The sequence below is a fragment of the Echinops telfairi genome, unplaced genomic scaffold (assembly GCF_000313985.2).
Source record: "Echinops telfairi isolate 266 unplaced genomic scaffold, ASM31398v2 ScPeMD7_3533;HRSCAF=4204_1, whole genome shotgun sequence".
Classification (NCBI taxonomy): Eukaryota; Metazoa; Chordata; class Mammalia; order Afrosoricida; family Tenrecidae; genus Echinops; species Echinops telfairi.
Genome location: NW_022107432.1, coordinates 18,341,343 through 18,355,390, shown reverse-complemented (window position 1 = coordinate 18,355,390; position 14,048 = coordinate 18,341,343). Strand labels below are relative to the sequence as shown.

The window sequence follows — 14,048 nt, the reverse complement described above, 5'->3', positions numbered from 1 at the left end:
ATCAAACACCCATTAGCTTACCCTTCACATGCGCTTTGATTTCTCTTCTCCCTCTAATGGACTGCTATATTTCCCGTCATCCAATTTAGTACCTGTCAGCAGTCTAACCCTCTGCTTCATTTTCCCTTCCTTACTCCCCAAAGTCTCTTCCCTTTGGTATGTTTGTTTTTATTAGCATTCCCCCCCCTTCTCCCATCACTGATTTTATATACCCTATATACTTGCGTATAAGCCGAGTTTTCACCACATTTTTAATTCAGTTTTTGTTGTAAAATTAGATGCCTCAGCTGCTACTTGGGCCGGCTTATCCTCGAGTATATATGGTAATATTTGATCTTTTATGATGACTCATTTCATCCTAGCTAAGAAATCTATGAAAAGTTGAGTGTTAAAAAAAAAAGGTAAATAAAAAAGAATATTTTGTGATTTATTAGAAGCATGAAATATAAATTTTAGTGTTCACTCAAAAGTTTTGTGGAAAGGTAGCTAGACTCATTCATTTAATATGACTGCATTTACACTTCAGTGGTAGCAGTAGTTGCAAAACAAAAACTGTATTTAACTCACAAATCCAAAATTATTTACTGCCTATCCCTTTATAGAAAAAAACTTGCTCACTATTTGCTCACTGTTGTTTGTCCCTGTATTGTAGGGGACTTTGTGTGTTGGCCTAGGGGTGGTATTTATTTCTGCCTCTCTCTACAGATCGCTTAGTTAGGTGTTATTGAGACAGCTCAGACTCAGACTCAAAGCAACCCTGTGTGTAGCAGTGAAACTCTTACCAGGCCATGCGCCACCACCCTCACAATCGTTGTTGTATCTGCATCCATTGCTGTAGCCACTTCTCATCAAAGGCTCCCTCTTTTCCCTGACTCCATCAGTCAAGAAGCCCTTTTCCAGGGACCGGTCAGTCTTGATGGAGCGTGTCCGAGAAAGCTTGTTTCATTCATCAGTTGGGCTTTGGCAGAGAAAAAGGCTGAAAACTTTTCATATTAGGATTTATGTAATAATAACTGTACCTAGTTTTTGGTATTTCATGTTTGAGAATGTAAACAAAATATGACTTTGTAAACGCATTTATTGATGTTCCTTTTTGTAGGAAATTAAGAGAGAGACAGAATCCAAGGATGACAGTTTGCCCATCAAACGGGAAAGGCATGGGAATGTAGCAAGTCTTGTGCAGCGGATAAGCACCTATGGACTTCCAGCTGGAGGCATTCAGCCACACCCACAAACGAAAAGCATTAAGAAGAGTATGTAAACAATACCTTTCTTAACCATTGTCATCCAAAAGGAAGATTATCATAACGATTTATGAACAGTACTAAGAAAATTTATGAAAACCAGCTCAACCTTCCAGAGCAGACCATAGTAACTTTTTAATTTCTTACATTCTTAGATGTTGACCCAGTCTTCATTTTTATAATGTAGTTAGTTGATAACATACCGATAAGCATGATTAGCTATCAATAATATATAGGAATTATAAATGAAAACCTGAGTCTTTGTTATTGTGGTTAGTCATTCTTATAGATTCTGTTGGATGGTTAGCATTTTGTCTCCATTGTTTTTATAGTACCATAATTTACTGGGAAGCTAGCAAGTCTCTTAATTCTTTAACAGTTACAAGAGTTCTGGTAGCCCTTTTCCTTTTGCGTTTAGACAAATTAACATATAGAGTTAACATAAGGCTATAAGAACTTGAAATCACCTCATTTTTTTTAGGATCTCAAAAGTTTCCTGCCTTTGATAGGGGACGGTCTTAACATTTTTTTTTTTTTTGGTCTTAACATTTTTTAAACACTTATTTTAATTAAATATATTTAATCAACTTCATTGAGGTATAACTTTTGTTGTTAATAATTTTATTAGAGGCTCTGAGGTGTAACATATATACAAAATATACATATTCTCTATACATGTTGATGAGTTTTAACAAATTTCTACACTGGCATAAAAACCCCCACAATAAAAATGTAGATATTTTCATCGCTTTCAAAAATTACTTTGTATTCTTTATGTGAAACCTGCTAGCCACCCCAGGCTATCATAGCCCAAGGCAACAACTGCTCTTCTTTGTATTACAACAGACTAGAAAATGGAATCCATTCTAAAGTGTGTTCTTGTGTCTGACTTCATTTGGCTTGTTTTAGTTTCAATGAAAGTTTGCAGAGTAAACTAGCTTTCCATTAAACAATTTATACACAATTTATTTCATGAAGTCAGTTGCTATCTCCTAAATGTAAAATGTAACAGCACTGTTTCCACTTCCTCCCTGGGATCCGTTTGCCCTTCTTCCTTTGAGCTTTGCTCAGTGAGATCCTCCCTTTTGGACCTTGGTTCATTGTATTGAAGAGTATATTCCTCTCTGGTGGCAGTATTGTTGTTTTTTTAAACCATTTTATTGGGGGCTCGTACAACTCTTATCACAATCCATCCATCCATCCATCCATCCATCCATCCATCCATCCATCCATCCATCCATCCATCCATCGTGTCAAGTACATTTGTACATTTGTTGCCATCATCATTCTCAAAACATTTGCTTTCTACTTGAGCCCTTGGTATTGGCTCCTCATTTCCCACCCCTCCCCCACACTCCCTACCCCATCGACACTTGATCCTTTATAAATTATTATTATTTTGTCATGTCTTACACTGTCCGACGTCTCCCTTCACCCACTTTTCTATTGTCCTGGTGGTGTTGTTCATAGGCCTGCTTCTTGGTTGGTTGAAAGTTGGTACCTTTGGGTGGGTTTCAGTGTTACTCATATTTTTAAATGAGTTTTGGATTTTGTTCTATTGTGATGCTCATCAAAAAGGGTGACTACCTTCAGTGGACTGGAAGGGTGACTACCTTCAGTGGACTGGCTAGTTCTTGTGATCTCAGTAGTGGAGATTATGGTCTGTGGGATAGTTACTTCTGTGCATCTTTGATTTTCTTCACTCTAGCTGGTGTAGTGCTTATGTGTTAGACTGCTAACTGCAAAGTCAGCAATCTGAAATCACCTCAGTCGAAGACAAGGCTTTCCAGTCCCATCAAGAGGTAAAGTCTCAGAAACCCACCAGGCAGTTCTCTGAGTTGGAATTGACTCAATGGCATTAGTTTGCCTTTTGGGTTTCTCTACTAGATACATCTTAGCACATATGTTTTTAAGACTCTAATCACTACATACCAATGTAGGATGTAAGACCTATTTTTTTTTTGTAGACTATAGTATTCCACTTTACCTACTTGTCCCCTGGGACTGTGGTCCTAAGTCCCCAGTGATGCAGTCCCTCACATTGTTTGGTTATGGCTAAGAAGTTTTTAGAATTCTGCCCCCTGTGTGTTTTAAAATATCCAAGTATATAGCTGTAGTATGCACAAATACACGTAAAGTATCCTCTGCTTCACTTACGTATACTTGTGGGTATGCTCACATTTACGTCTTTTCAGTTTGCCGGTCTACTTGTGGACATTGTTTGTTATTACTGTTGCTGCAGCATTATGTGCAGAATTGTATTTACTTTGGCTGTCTTACTCCTGTGTGCGTTCTAGGGTCTTGCCATTATGTTGTGCTGCCCTTCCCCTTAACAGTGTTCTGCCTCTCCTTTTCCTTGTTGCTGTTTTTTTTTATGCAGATAACATACCTCTCTCCATGGGAGATGTTTTCTTACAGGTTACTATGCCCATTAATTAGATTGTTGTAAAAAAATTAACATAGCACATTTGCAAAAATATCTTCTGGTGGAAGGGCAGCTAACCAAAACCCCCCCAAAAGTTTTTATTATTTGTGTAAAAATATGGTAGTACTGGCTTACTCCTTATGGATTTACCTTCCCTACCCATCCTATCTAGGGAAGCATCAAATATTTGTTTTTGCATGCAAAACTTTGTGATTTTAAAAATAGTTTAATAAGATATTTGCTCTTTTGTAAGGGATTTTACTCAGCTTCATCTACTTTATCTTTCTCAGATTTATTGCTATTCTTTATTTATTGCATAGTGTTCCATCGTGTGTGTGACATAGTTTATCCAGTCTTCCCTTGAGAGGCATTCGGGCTGTTCCCACCTTTTTGCTGTTGTGAATAGTCCTGCCATGAACATGGGGATGCGTTTGTGTCCGGGCTCTTCTTTCTGGGATTTGCATCAGTGATTCATCCTGACCAGGAGTGTTAGGTCATAATGGTATTTTGTGGAGTCCTGGTGGTGCTACCAGGTAAACATCGGACTACTGATCTTAAGGTCAGGCCTCAAATCTACTAACTGTTTGATGGTAGAAAGACAGAGATGAGGCTGTCTACTCTTGTAAACATTTACAAAACCTTAGAAACCCTATGTAGATAAGGTCAATGTGAGTCAGAGTCGAACAGATGGTACCAGAGATGGTATTTCTATTTCTAACTTTTTGAGGAAGCATCATACCGTTTCCTGTAGGTACCGTATCAGCAGCGCATGAGGTCTGGTCCCTACAACCCTCCCCAGCATTTGTTGTTTCCTATTTTGTTTTTCCTTGAACTTTGCTATCAGTGTAGTCTGGACCAGGACTAATTTTTTGGGGGGAATTTATTGTTTTTATTATGATTTGTTCAATTTCTTTACTTTGTTGTTGTTGTTATAGGTGTGTTCAGACTTTCCTCTCCAACCTGTTCTTAATATTTAAGTATTTTGAGAGTCCTTCACTGGGTGCATAGGTATTTATTACAGCTGTGTTCTCCTTTTGGATTGACCCTTCAGTCAGCATAATACCCGTCCTTGTTACTTAGGTTGATGTTTGCTTTAAAGTATATTTTATCAGAAGTTAATGTTGCTACCCCCACATATTTCGGTTGCTGTTTGCTTGGTGTTTTTTTTCCCCACCTTTTCATATGTGGTTTATTTTCATCTTTGTAAGGTGTGGCTTTTGTAGGCAGTATATTGAGGAGTCATGTTTTCTACCCCCTTGGCTTAACTCACACTTGTCTCTTGACCACTGGATTTAATCTACTTACATTCAGTATAATTATCTATTTACAGACATTTACTGCTGTTATTTAGGTGTGTTTTCCCCTCATAGTACTGATGATTTAATTATTCCAATTATTTTTTTGTACTGACCTAATTTTGTTTACATTTTTAAATTTCCTTCATTGATCCTGATTCTGTGTTTATGGAATCCTTAGTAATTTCTGCTTTATTATTTCAGTTAGAAGTTTATAAATTTTCTTTGTGGTTCCTCTTTAATTTATCCTCCTAAGTTTCTAAACAGCCTTGTACTATCTTGATATCATGGCTTCCTCTCTCGTAGGACATTCTTTATCTACACCAATAAGTCTCTCTCTCTCTCTTTTTTTTTTTTCCTTTAGTTGTCATTTACAAATTGGTATCTCTCCTAACCCATTTTTAGCACTGTAGCTTTGTTTTTGTATTGAAAATTCTTTATCTGGGTGGTTTCCAAGTGATGTGGATATGTTTCTTAATTTTAAGTTGTTGTCTGTTGTTTTTCTGCCTCAAGGACTTCTTTATTTTTCTTGTAAGGTTGGTTTGGTTTTTATAAATTCTTTTAATCTGGTTTTCTGGAAATGCCCTAATTTTAATTTTGCCATTGTATTTGAGAGGTAATTTTATAAGTTATAAAATTTTGAGTTGGTAGTTTTTTCTTTCAGAGTTTTAGATGTCATCCCATTGCCTTCTTGCCTGCATGATTTCTGCTAAAAAATAAGAGTTTACATTTTGCATTTTCCAATGTGGTCTAAAGATTCTTTATCTTTGGTTTTGGAAAGTTTGCTCATAATATATTGTGGTGATTTTCTTTTGGGGGTGTCTTATTTGGAGTTTGTTGAGATTCTTGAATGGACATCTTCTCCTATACATCATTTCTTTGCATCTAACTCATGCTCTGCGCTCTTGCTTCGCTTGAGCTTTGGCTGTACTGTCTGTCGGGCTTTCGATGAACTTGCTTTCCTGGGATTCACAATGGGCTGACTGGCCACAAAAGTAACTCCACCAGATATAGCCTCATTTTGCTGCTTTCATCCAGTTTTATCGTCTAGTCAGTGTTGGAGCTATTTGTTTGATGCCCAGCACTCCAGAATTCTCATTTTTCTCATTTTAGTTATAGAGAGAAGGCATAGACTATGTTACAAGTTTGCCATATTAACTTCCTGTATTGGCCATTTCAGTGGAAAATATTTGAGCTATACTTCTCTGGAAGATTTCTTCCCTACATGGCCATTTGTTTTTTTCAAAGGTGAATGATTTACAAAAGTGTCTTTTAAATATTTAACACTAATGATGTTAGAAGAACAAAGGCAACATGTCATGGGGAAACCACCATGTTTAAAATGAGAAAAGATGGATTTGAGTTTATTGTAGGGCTTTGCACAAATCAGCTAAATTCTTTCTAACTTTGTTTTATTAGTATGTTTCATAAAAAATCTGATCTCATGATTTCTTTGAAGAATAATCTAGTAGTTAAGTAAACATTAATTCATTGACCGTTACTCATTATCAATCCAAGTAATAATGATTGTACATTTGTTATTCCCCAGACATCGAGCACTGGGCTGCTGATGCGAAAGTGGCAAAAAAAGACAGATTATGTAGCTCTTTTCAAAGAACTGTGACCTTAGGAAAGACAGTACAAAACATTCAACACGTAGAAAAAGTACAAGTATTTCAAGGGAGCAGATAACAAGTGTTGTACTACATTAGATCCTGAGGCTCCTTACGAGATTGAATATTGATTACTATTTTCAGGTTGATATAATAAAAAATAATGATATAATGATATAATGATATAATAAAATATGATATAATGATATAATAAAATAATGATATAATAAAAAATAAATGAGTAATATTCAAATTTATGGTATTTTAGATCATTGTCTTTGAAATTATAAATTTCTTGTGAGACCAAGTAGTCAATTTTGTTTATATAGACTTCAGAAACTAGAGATGTATAGTTATGAGTTTTATAGATTAATGTTATATCTCTAATATAATCTGTTACTTTTTTCTGTTATCTTCTGTCATTTGTGTCATATAAGTAATTTTTTCAAATTCATTTTATTGGGGGCTTATAGAACTCTTATCACAATCCATACACACATCAATTGTGTAAAGCACATTTGCACATTTGTTACCCTCATCGTTCTCAAAAAATTTGCTTTCAACAAAAGCCCCTGGCATCAGCTCCTCATTTTTCCCCCTCTCTCCCTGCTCCCCTCTACCTCATGAACCCTTGATAATTTATTAATTATTATTTTGTCATATCTTAAAAGTGTCCGATGTCTCCTCACACCCACTTTTCTGTAGCCCATCCTCCAGGGAGGAGGTTATGTGTAGATCCTTGTACTTGGTTCCCCCTTTCCAATCTACCCTCCTTCCACCCTTCCAGTATTGCCACTCTCACCACTGGTCCTGAAGGGATCAAACGTCCTGGATTCTCTGTGTTTCCAGTTCCTGTCTGTACCAGTATACATCCTCTGGTCTAGCCAGATTTGTAAGGTAGAATTGGGATCATGATGAGATGGGGAGCTCGGGGTGGGTGGGAACCATTTAGGAACTGGAGGAAAGTTGTATGTTTCATTGTTGCTACACTGCACCCTGACTGGCTCGTCTGTTCCCTGCGCCCCTTCTGTAAGGGGATGTCCAGTTGCCTACATATGGGCTTTGGGTCCCCACCCCGCACTCCCCTTCATTCTCAATGATATGATTTTTTGTTCTTTGATCCCTTTGACACCTCATGATCACACAGGCTGTTGGGCTTCTTCCATGTGGGCTATGTTGCTTCCGAGCTAGATGGCCACTTGTTTACCTTCAAGCCTTTAAAACCCCAGACGCTATATCTTTTGATAGCTGGACACCATCAGCTTTCTTTACCACATTTGCTTATACACCCATTTGTCTTCAGTGATTGTATCATGGAGGTGAGCACACAATGATATGATTTTTTGTTCTTTGATGCCTGATAACTGATCCCTTTGGAACCTCGTGATCACACAGGCTGTTGTGCTTCTTCCATGTGGACTTTGTTGCTTCTGAGCAAGATGGCCGCTTGTTTACCTTCAAGCCTGTAAGACCTCAGACACTATATCTTTTGATAGCCGGGCACCATCAGCTTTCTTCACCACATTTGCTTATTCATCCGCTTTGTCTTCAGCAGTTGTGTTGGGAAGGTGAGCATCATGCCAGTTTAATAGAACAAAGTATTCTTGCATTGAGGGAGGACTTGAATGGAGGCCCAGTGTCCATCTACTACCTTAATACTAAACCTATAAATATATGCACATAGATCTATTTCCCCATTGTCATATATAAATATATTTGCATATGCACATGCCTTTATTTAGACCTCTATAAATGCCCCTTGCCTCCTAGCACTTTCCTCTATTTCCTTTGACTTTCCTCTTGTCCCACTATCACGCTTAGCCTTCATTTGGGTTACAGTAATTCTTCTCATCCTTGATCACACCCTAGCAGGCTTCCTATACCCTCCTCACCACTGATTTGGATCACTTGGATCACTTGATTTGGACCACTCTCGTCCCTGGGTTTGTTAACACCACTTCCTTTCCCCCCTCTCCCCCTCCCCATGTCCTCCCGGAACTGTTGGTCCTGTTGTTTTCTCCTCCAGATTGTTCTTCCAGACAGACCTGCGGAGATAATAACATGCACAAAAACGAGACAGGCAAACCAAGCAATAAAAGAAAAGAAAAGAAAACAACAACAAAAAGCCAATGCCAAAAGGAATCAAAACCATAACACAACAACAACAAAAAAGAAAAGCTTGTAGTTAGTTCAAGGGCTGTTTGTTGGCCTTTAGGAGTGTTTTCTGGTCGAGTCTGATTGGGTGCCAAGACCTTGCCCCAAAGTCTATTTTTGGTATTCCCTGGGAACTTCGTTGCTCTGTTCCCCTTGCTGTTGTGTTGCACTCCCTTAGTGTTTTGCCTAGGTGTGGTGGGATCAGATCTGCGCAATTCCTACACTGTGTCTCCAGTGTTGTCCCCTGTAGGCTATGGGTCAGTGAGGGATGTCTTATCTCACAGTGGGGCCAGCCATGTGGTCTTCTCAGTGGATTGGCTGCTCTGAGCGGGAATATCATCAGCAAGGCTTGGTGGGCCAGGATGTGTTCCACTCTCTTCCTCTCCCTTCATTTGCTCCTGTGTGTTCTGATCAGACATATCCCTCTTCCTGAGCTATAACTTCAGTGCTATTCTCTGAAATGAATTCTTCTGGGGGGGAAGGGGCAGCTGTTCATGTAGTTGGTATTGGGGTTGGCCCCTCAGACCTCTCCACTGGTTCCCTACTCCATGCCAGCATGTTGCATTCACATCTTGGAGCACCAGCTTGAAGTCTGGTCCCTCTTTCTTTGTGGAGATATAAACAATACCCTCCCCTTGGGTGGGTTAGTACCCTGTTCTCCAAAAGGAAAAAAAAAAACATTTCTGACATTAACAAACCATTAAAAAGGATTGAAGTGTTCTTTGTTCCCTAAGAAATCCAATATTCAAATAATACTGAGATATTATACATAGTCCCTTCACTCTGCTGGCCTTAAAGTAGGCAGTGTCATTTTTTCTTATTGTCTTAGACTCTGAAATTCTGTTTCCTTGCGGGACAGAAAAACTGAGTATGTCTTCATTCGATAGCCAAGGGTGTTTTTGGAATATCTGTGGCCAGGGACAAATTCTAAGCCTGTAGAAGAGTTATGACCACTGCCCATAGTAATATTCAGCTATAATTTACTGTAGTTTTAGTGTTATAAAAAGAGGATAGACAAAGAGCTTCAAGGTTGTGTATCTTTTATTCAGTTTTGTTTCCTAATAGGAAAGGACACAGTAAATTTCACCTTGCATTGGGACACTCACCATCATTCTTTAACTTATATAGCGAAAAAGCCATAAAATTGATGTGGGGTTGATCGTACAGTTCTCCTTGATTCAACGATTGAACTATTGAATTATATGATATGTAAATTACTTGCCAATAAAACAGGGAAAAATTGCCCAGAGAGGAGGGAAAAAAAACAACAACACAGATGCAGGTTGATTTTGTTTTCCAGGTTGTTTATGCTCTTTTACATTTATTAAATCTAGAATTTTCTGTTCCTGGTTATATCATGTCCCCAATTCATAAAATAGGAAGTAATTCAAAGGTGCTTCATTGCTGTGTTAAACGACTAAAAGTTTTTCAAGAAAACAACTCAGAATCGTTGTAAAGGTCAATAGTAATAGTGATATTCTCAGCATCACTGTTGTAGATAAGAATACTGGAAAAAACATGGTTATCATCACTAATGAAAAGGGTCACTAACTTCATCTAGTTAGTGATTATTTTGAATGTAAGGAAGGCATAGATATTTATACTGGTATGTCACTACTATGCATATATAAAGGAATGGTACTTTAACATGAAAAGTCGCTGACAAGACTTTCAGAGGACACAGTGGTGTGCATTGCAAGTTGGAAACTAGATAGTAAATGGTAAGCTTCCTGATTTGGAGTGAGTGCTGAAGAAATAATGACAATTCTGAAAGCTGTCAAATTGTGACAACTGAATATGAATTTTTGCATCATACATTTTTTTTTGGAGTGGGAAGGAGTGTATTAATTCAGGCTCTGCTTTTTCTCACTGAAATATTCTGACTCCTAAGGAGTCAAAGAAGCCCTGGTAGTGTAGTGGTTACACCTCTGCAGGTGAAAGATGGGGCTTCCTACTCCTGTTCACAGTCTCAGAACCTCACAGGGGCAGTTCTGCCCTGTCTTACAAGGTTGCTGTGAGTTGGTACCTACTCAATAGAGATGAATCTGTTGGGTTTTTTTTTGGCGGGTGGGAGAGAAAAAAAGTGATTGATATGATTTCACCCAAACACTAATCTTCAGATGAATGAGGTGGGTAGGGTATTCTAATTTTCTTTCATCTTTATTTACCTGGAAGAATAATTGTGCAGTGAACATGGTGCTTTCTCAATGCATATTTGCTGACAGCATGTTACATTGCATTTATTTATTTTTTAATCATTTAATGGGGGTTTAATCCAACTCTTATCACAATCCATACATACATCCATTGTGTCAAGCACATCTGTACATTTGTTGCATCGTCATTCTCAAAACATTGTCTTTCTACTTGAGCTCTTGGTATCAGCTCCTCATTTTGTCCCTTCCCTCCCTGCCCTCCTCCCTCACAAACCCTTGGTAATTTATAACTTATTATTATTATTATTTCATGTCTTACACTGTCCGATGTCTCCCTTCACCCACTTTTCTGTTGTTTGTCCCTCAGGGAGGGGGTTATATGTAGATCCTTGTGATCAGTTCTCCCTTTCTACTCCATCTTCCCTCCACCCTCCCAGTATTGACACTCTGACCACTGGTCCTGGGGTTCATCTGTCCTGGATTCCCTGTGTTTCCAGTTCCTCTGTACCAGTGCATATCCTCTGGTATAGCCGGATTTGTAAGGTAGAATTGGGATTATGATAGTCGGGGAAGGAAGCATTTAAGAACTAGAGGAAAGTTGTATGTTTCATCATTGCTACACTGCACCTTGACTGACTCATCTCCTTCCCATGACCCTTCTGTAAGGGGATGCCCAGTTGCCTATCGATGAGCTTTGGGTCTCCACTCCGCATCCCCCTCATTCATAATGATATGATATTTTATTCTTTGATCCCTGATACCTGTTCCTGTCGACACCCACTTTGTTTTCAGCGATCATGCAGGGAAGGTGAACATCTTGGAATGCCAGTTTAATAGAACAAAGTGTTCTTGCATTGAGGGAGTACTTGATTGGAGGCCCAATACCACATTGTATTTATATACAGATATATTCTAGTAACACATACAAGGAGGTACCCAAGAAAAAACCCGAAATCACCCTACCCCAAAGCTATATATTTAAAATTTTTTATAAAACAACATCACTTTCAAAGTACTCTCTATTACACTTGATGTATTTGTCAAATCTGCAATTCCATTCTGGGAAACATTGTTCAAACTCGTCTGTTTGGATGGCTGACAGCACCTCCGTTATTTTTCTCTTGACCTGTTCTATGTCATGAGATCACTGTCCTTTCATGCCCACCTGCATTCATGGAAACGAAAAGAAGTCACCAGGTGTGAGATCAGGTGATTAAGGTGCCTGGGCCAAGAGAAGTAAACATTTTGTTCTTTTGCCAAAACTAGCTCATGGAGATGGCTGTGTGAGCAGGTGCATTGTCGTGGTGGCCAAGCCATCTGCCACAAATCCGGCCTTTTTTGTCGCACACTGTTACACAATCTTTTCAGAACCTCTCACCAGAAAGCTTGATGAACAGTCTGACCTGGTGGACCGAGCTCCAAATGCACTCACTATGGGCTGCCTTTTCCGTCCATTTGGGAAGTTGACCGCCGTCCAGAAAGAAGTTTGTCCTCAATCGACATTTCACCTTTTTGAAATGAAAGAGCCCCTCGTCCATGTAACTCTGTCCTTGTAAGCTGTGCTCAACATCACAACAGTTTCCATGGCATTTTTCCTGAGGAGGAAGCAAAATTTCATAACTGTTCTCTTCAATCAGCCATCACAAGAAAATCGAGGCTCCAGTGAAACTGCTTTTACGAAAAAAATGCACTGTGACTAGAGAGACCCTTCCTACTGGGTGCATTCACTCAGAGCAAGTTGCTTGATGGCGCTCCTAGCAGGAAAAATGTGCATTACGGAAACTCAGCCTGCCCAGCACAATTCTGGTTTTAGTTTTTGAAAACCCCCTTGTATGCTGAAAGTAAAATGCAGGCATGAGTAACTATAAAAAAGGGCTTTTTAAAAACAAAAGGGAAACAAACAAACAAAAAAACCAAAAGGAAAATAAAAATGTAAAGTTAAAAAGAGAGCAGTCAAAAACTAAGGAAAATAGAAGCAAAAGAAGACAAAAGAAAAATCATAGAAAATTATGCTGGAAGAAAGAAGCAGCAGAAAGAAGACCAGGCAAATAAAAGTGCAGGGGAGAAGAAAGAAACATGCATGGGACCAGGGTACTAGGTTCTGGTTGATGCTCTCTCCTATCCAGGAGGTCACAGGAGCCCAGGTTCTCCCTGGACTTCCTGCTGACTAGGAAGTTGTTAGCATCAGGGTGTCTGATCTCCAAAGGAGTTTGTGCCGTTTCCCAGGGGGCTGGGGTTTGATTGTTGCTTCATAGAAGGAGGTCCTGACCACCTATGAGTTGACAGGAGCCAGGCGCTGGTATGAAGAGGCTGAAAGCTAGTATCTCCAGACATGGGGGTGGCTGTGGGTGTGGTGTACATACACTTCATTCCTGATCCGTGAGGGCAAATAAATCACTTCCGGCTAGCAGGGGCAGGGCAGAGCATGTGTCAGCAGCTACCAGGTGGATGAAGGTCAATGCCTGCAGTGCTGTTAGATAGTGGCAGGGTGTGGGGAACAAGGAAAAGGTTGCATCCTTTTGGTCTCTAGCCACTGATTTGGGCAATTGTGTGGTTCAGGGCAAAACTCTCCCTGCCATCAAGTCAGTGCTGATTTGTAAGGGCCCCTGTGGGTTTACCAGATTTTGAAGGTTTGCAGGAGTTTCAGAGCCGCTTGTGGTTTCCAGCTGCTGACCCTTGCAGATCACAGCCCAAGGCGTAACCACTGGATCACCAGGGAACACTTCATGAGGTTGCTGTCTTGATTGAACCCTGCTTGCAAAAGTTCCGTATGGTCTCTCTGAGTCAGACTCGCTCTTAGTTCACCTGCTTCATGTGTCTCCTACTTGCTGCTTTTGTTGTTTCTTCTAGTAGAATTGCAGTATACTTTTTCACCGTTTTCTCTGTCGCTCAGTCCCAGGATTATTTTTGGGTTCCATTTCATTTTGTATCTCGTCTCATTTTTGCTGATGGTCTGGAGAGCATTTCTGCCTACTCCATCACCTTGCCGAAAGTCTTCAGAAATGATACTGATTCTGTTAGCATTATACCTGGTTATCTAACCCTGGTAGCTTTAATAATGGGGATGAGTCTGAGTTCTCAAAGAGTTTTCAAGAAGTGAGAACTATATGCCTTCATGGTTATAAATGATTGTTGCTCACTTGCCTGAATAAATGAAAATT

At 39.3% G+C, this 14,048-nt stretch overlaps 1 protein-coding gene across 1 annotated transcript in view; it reads left to right on the top strand.

Moving 5' to 3' along the window:
- Positions 1-14,048, top strand: part of LOC101638516 (CD2 associated protein) — a 97,350-nt gene that overhangs the window by 19,442 nt on the left and 63,860 nt on the right. Inside the window, exon 3 of the mRNA XM_045294758.1 lies at positions 1,100-1,253. Within this exon, the coding sequence (XP_045150693.1) occupies positions 1,100-1,253 (154 nt within the window). The remainder of the gene's footprint in view (positions 1-1,099; positions 1,254-14,048) is intronic.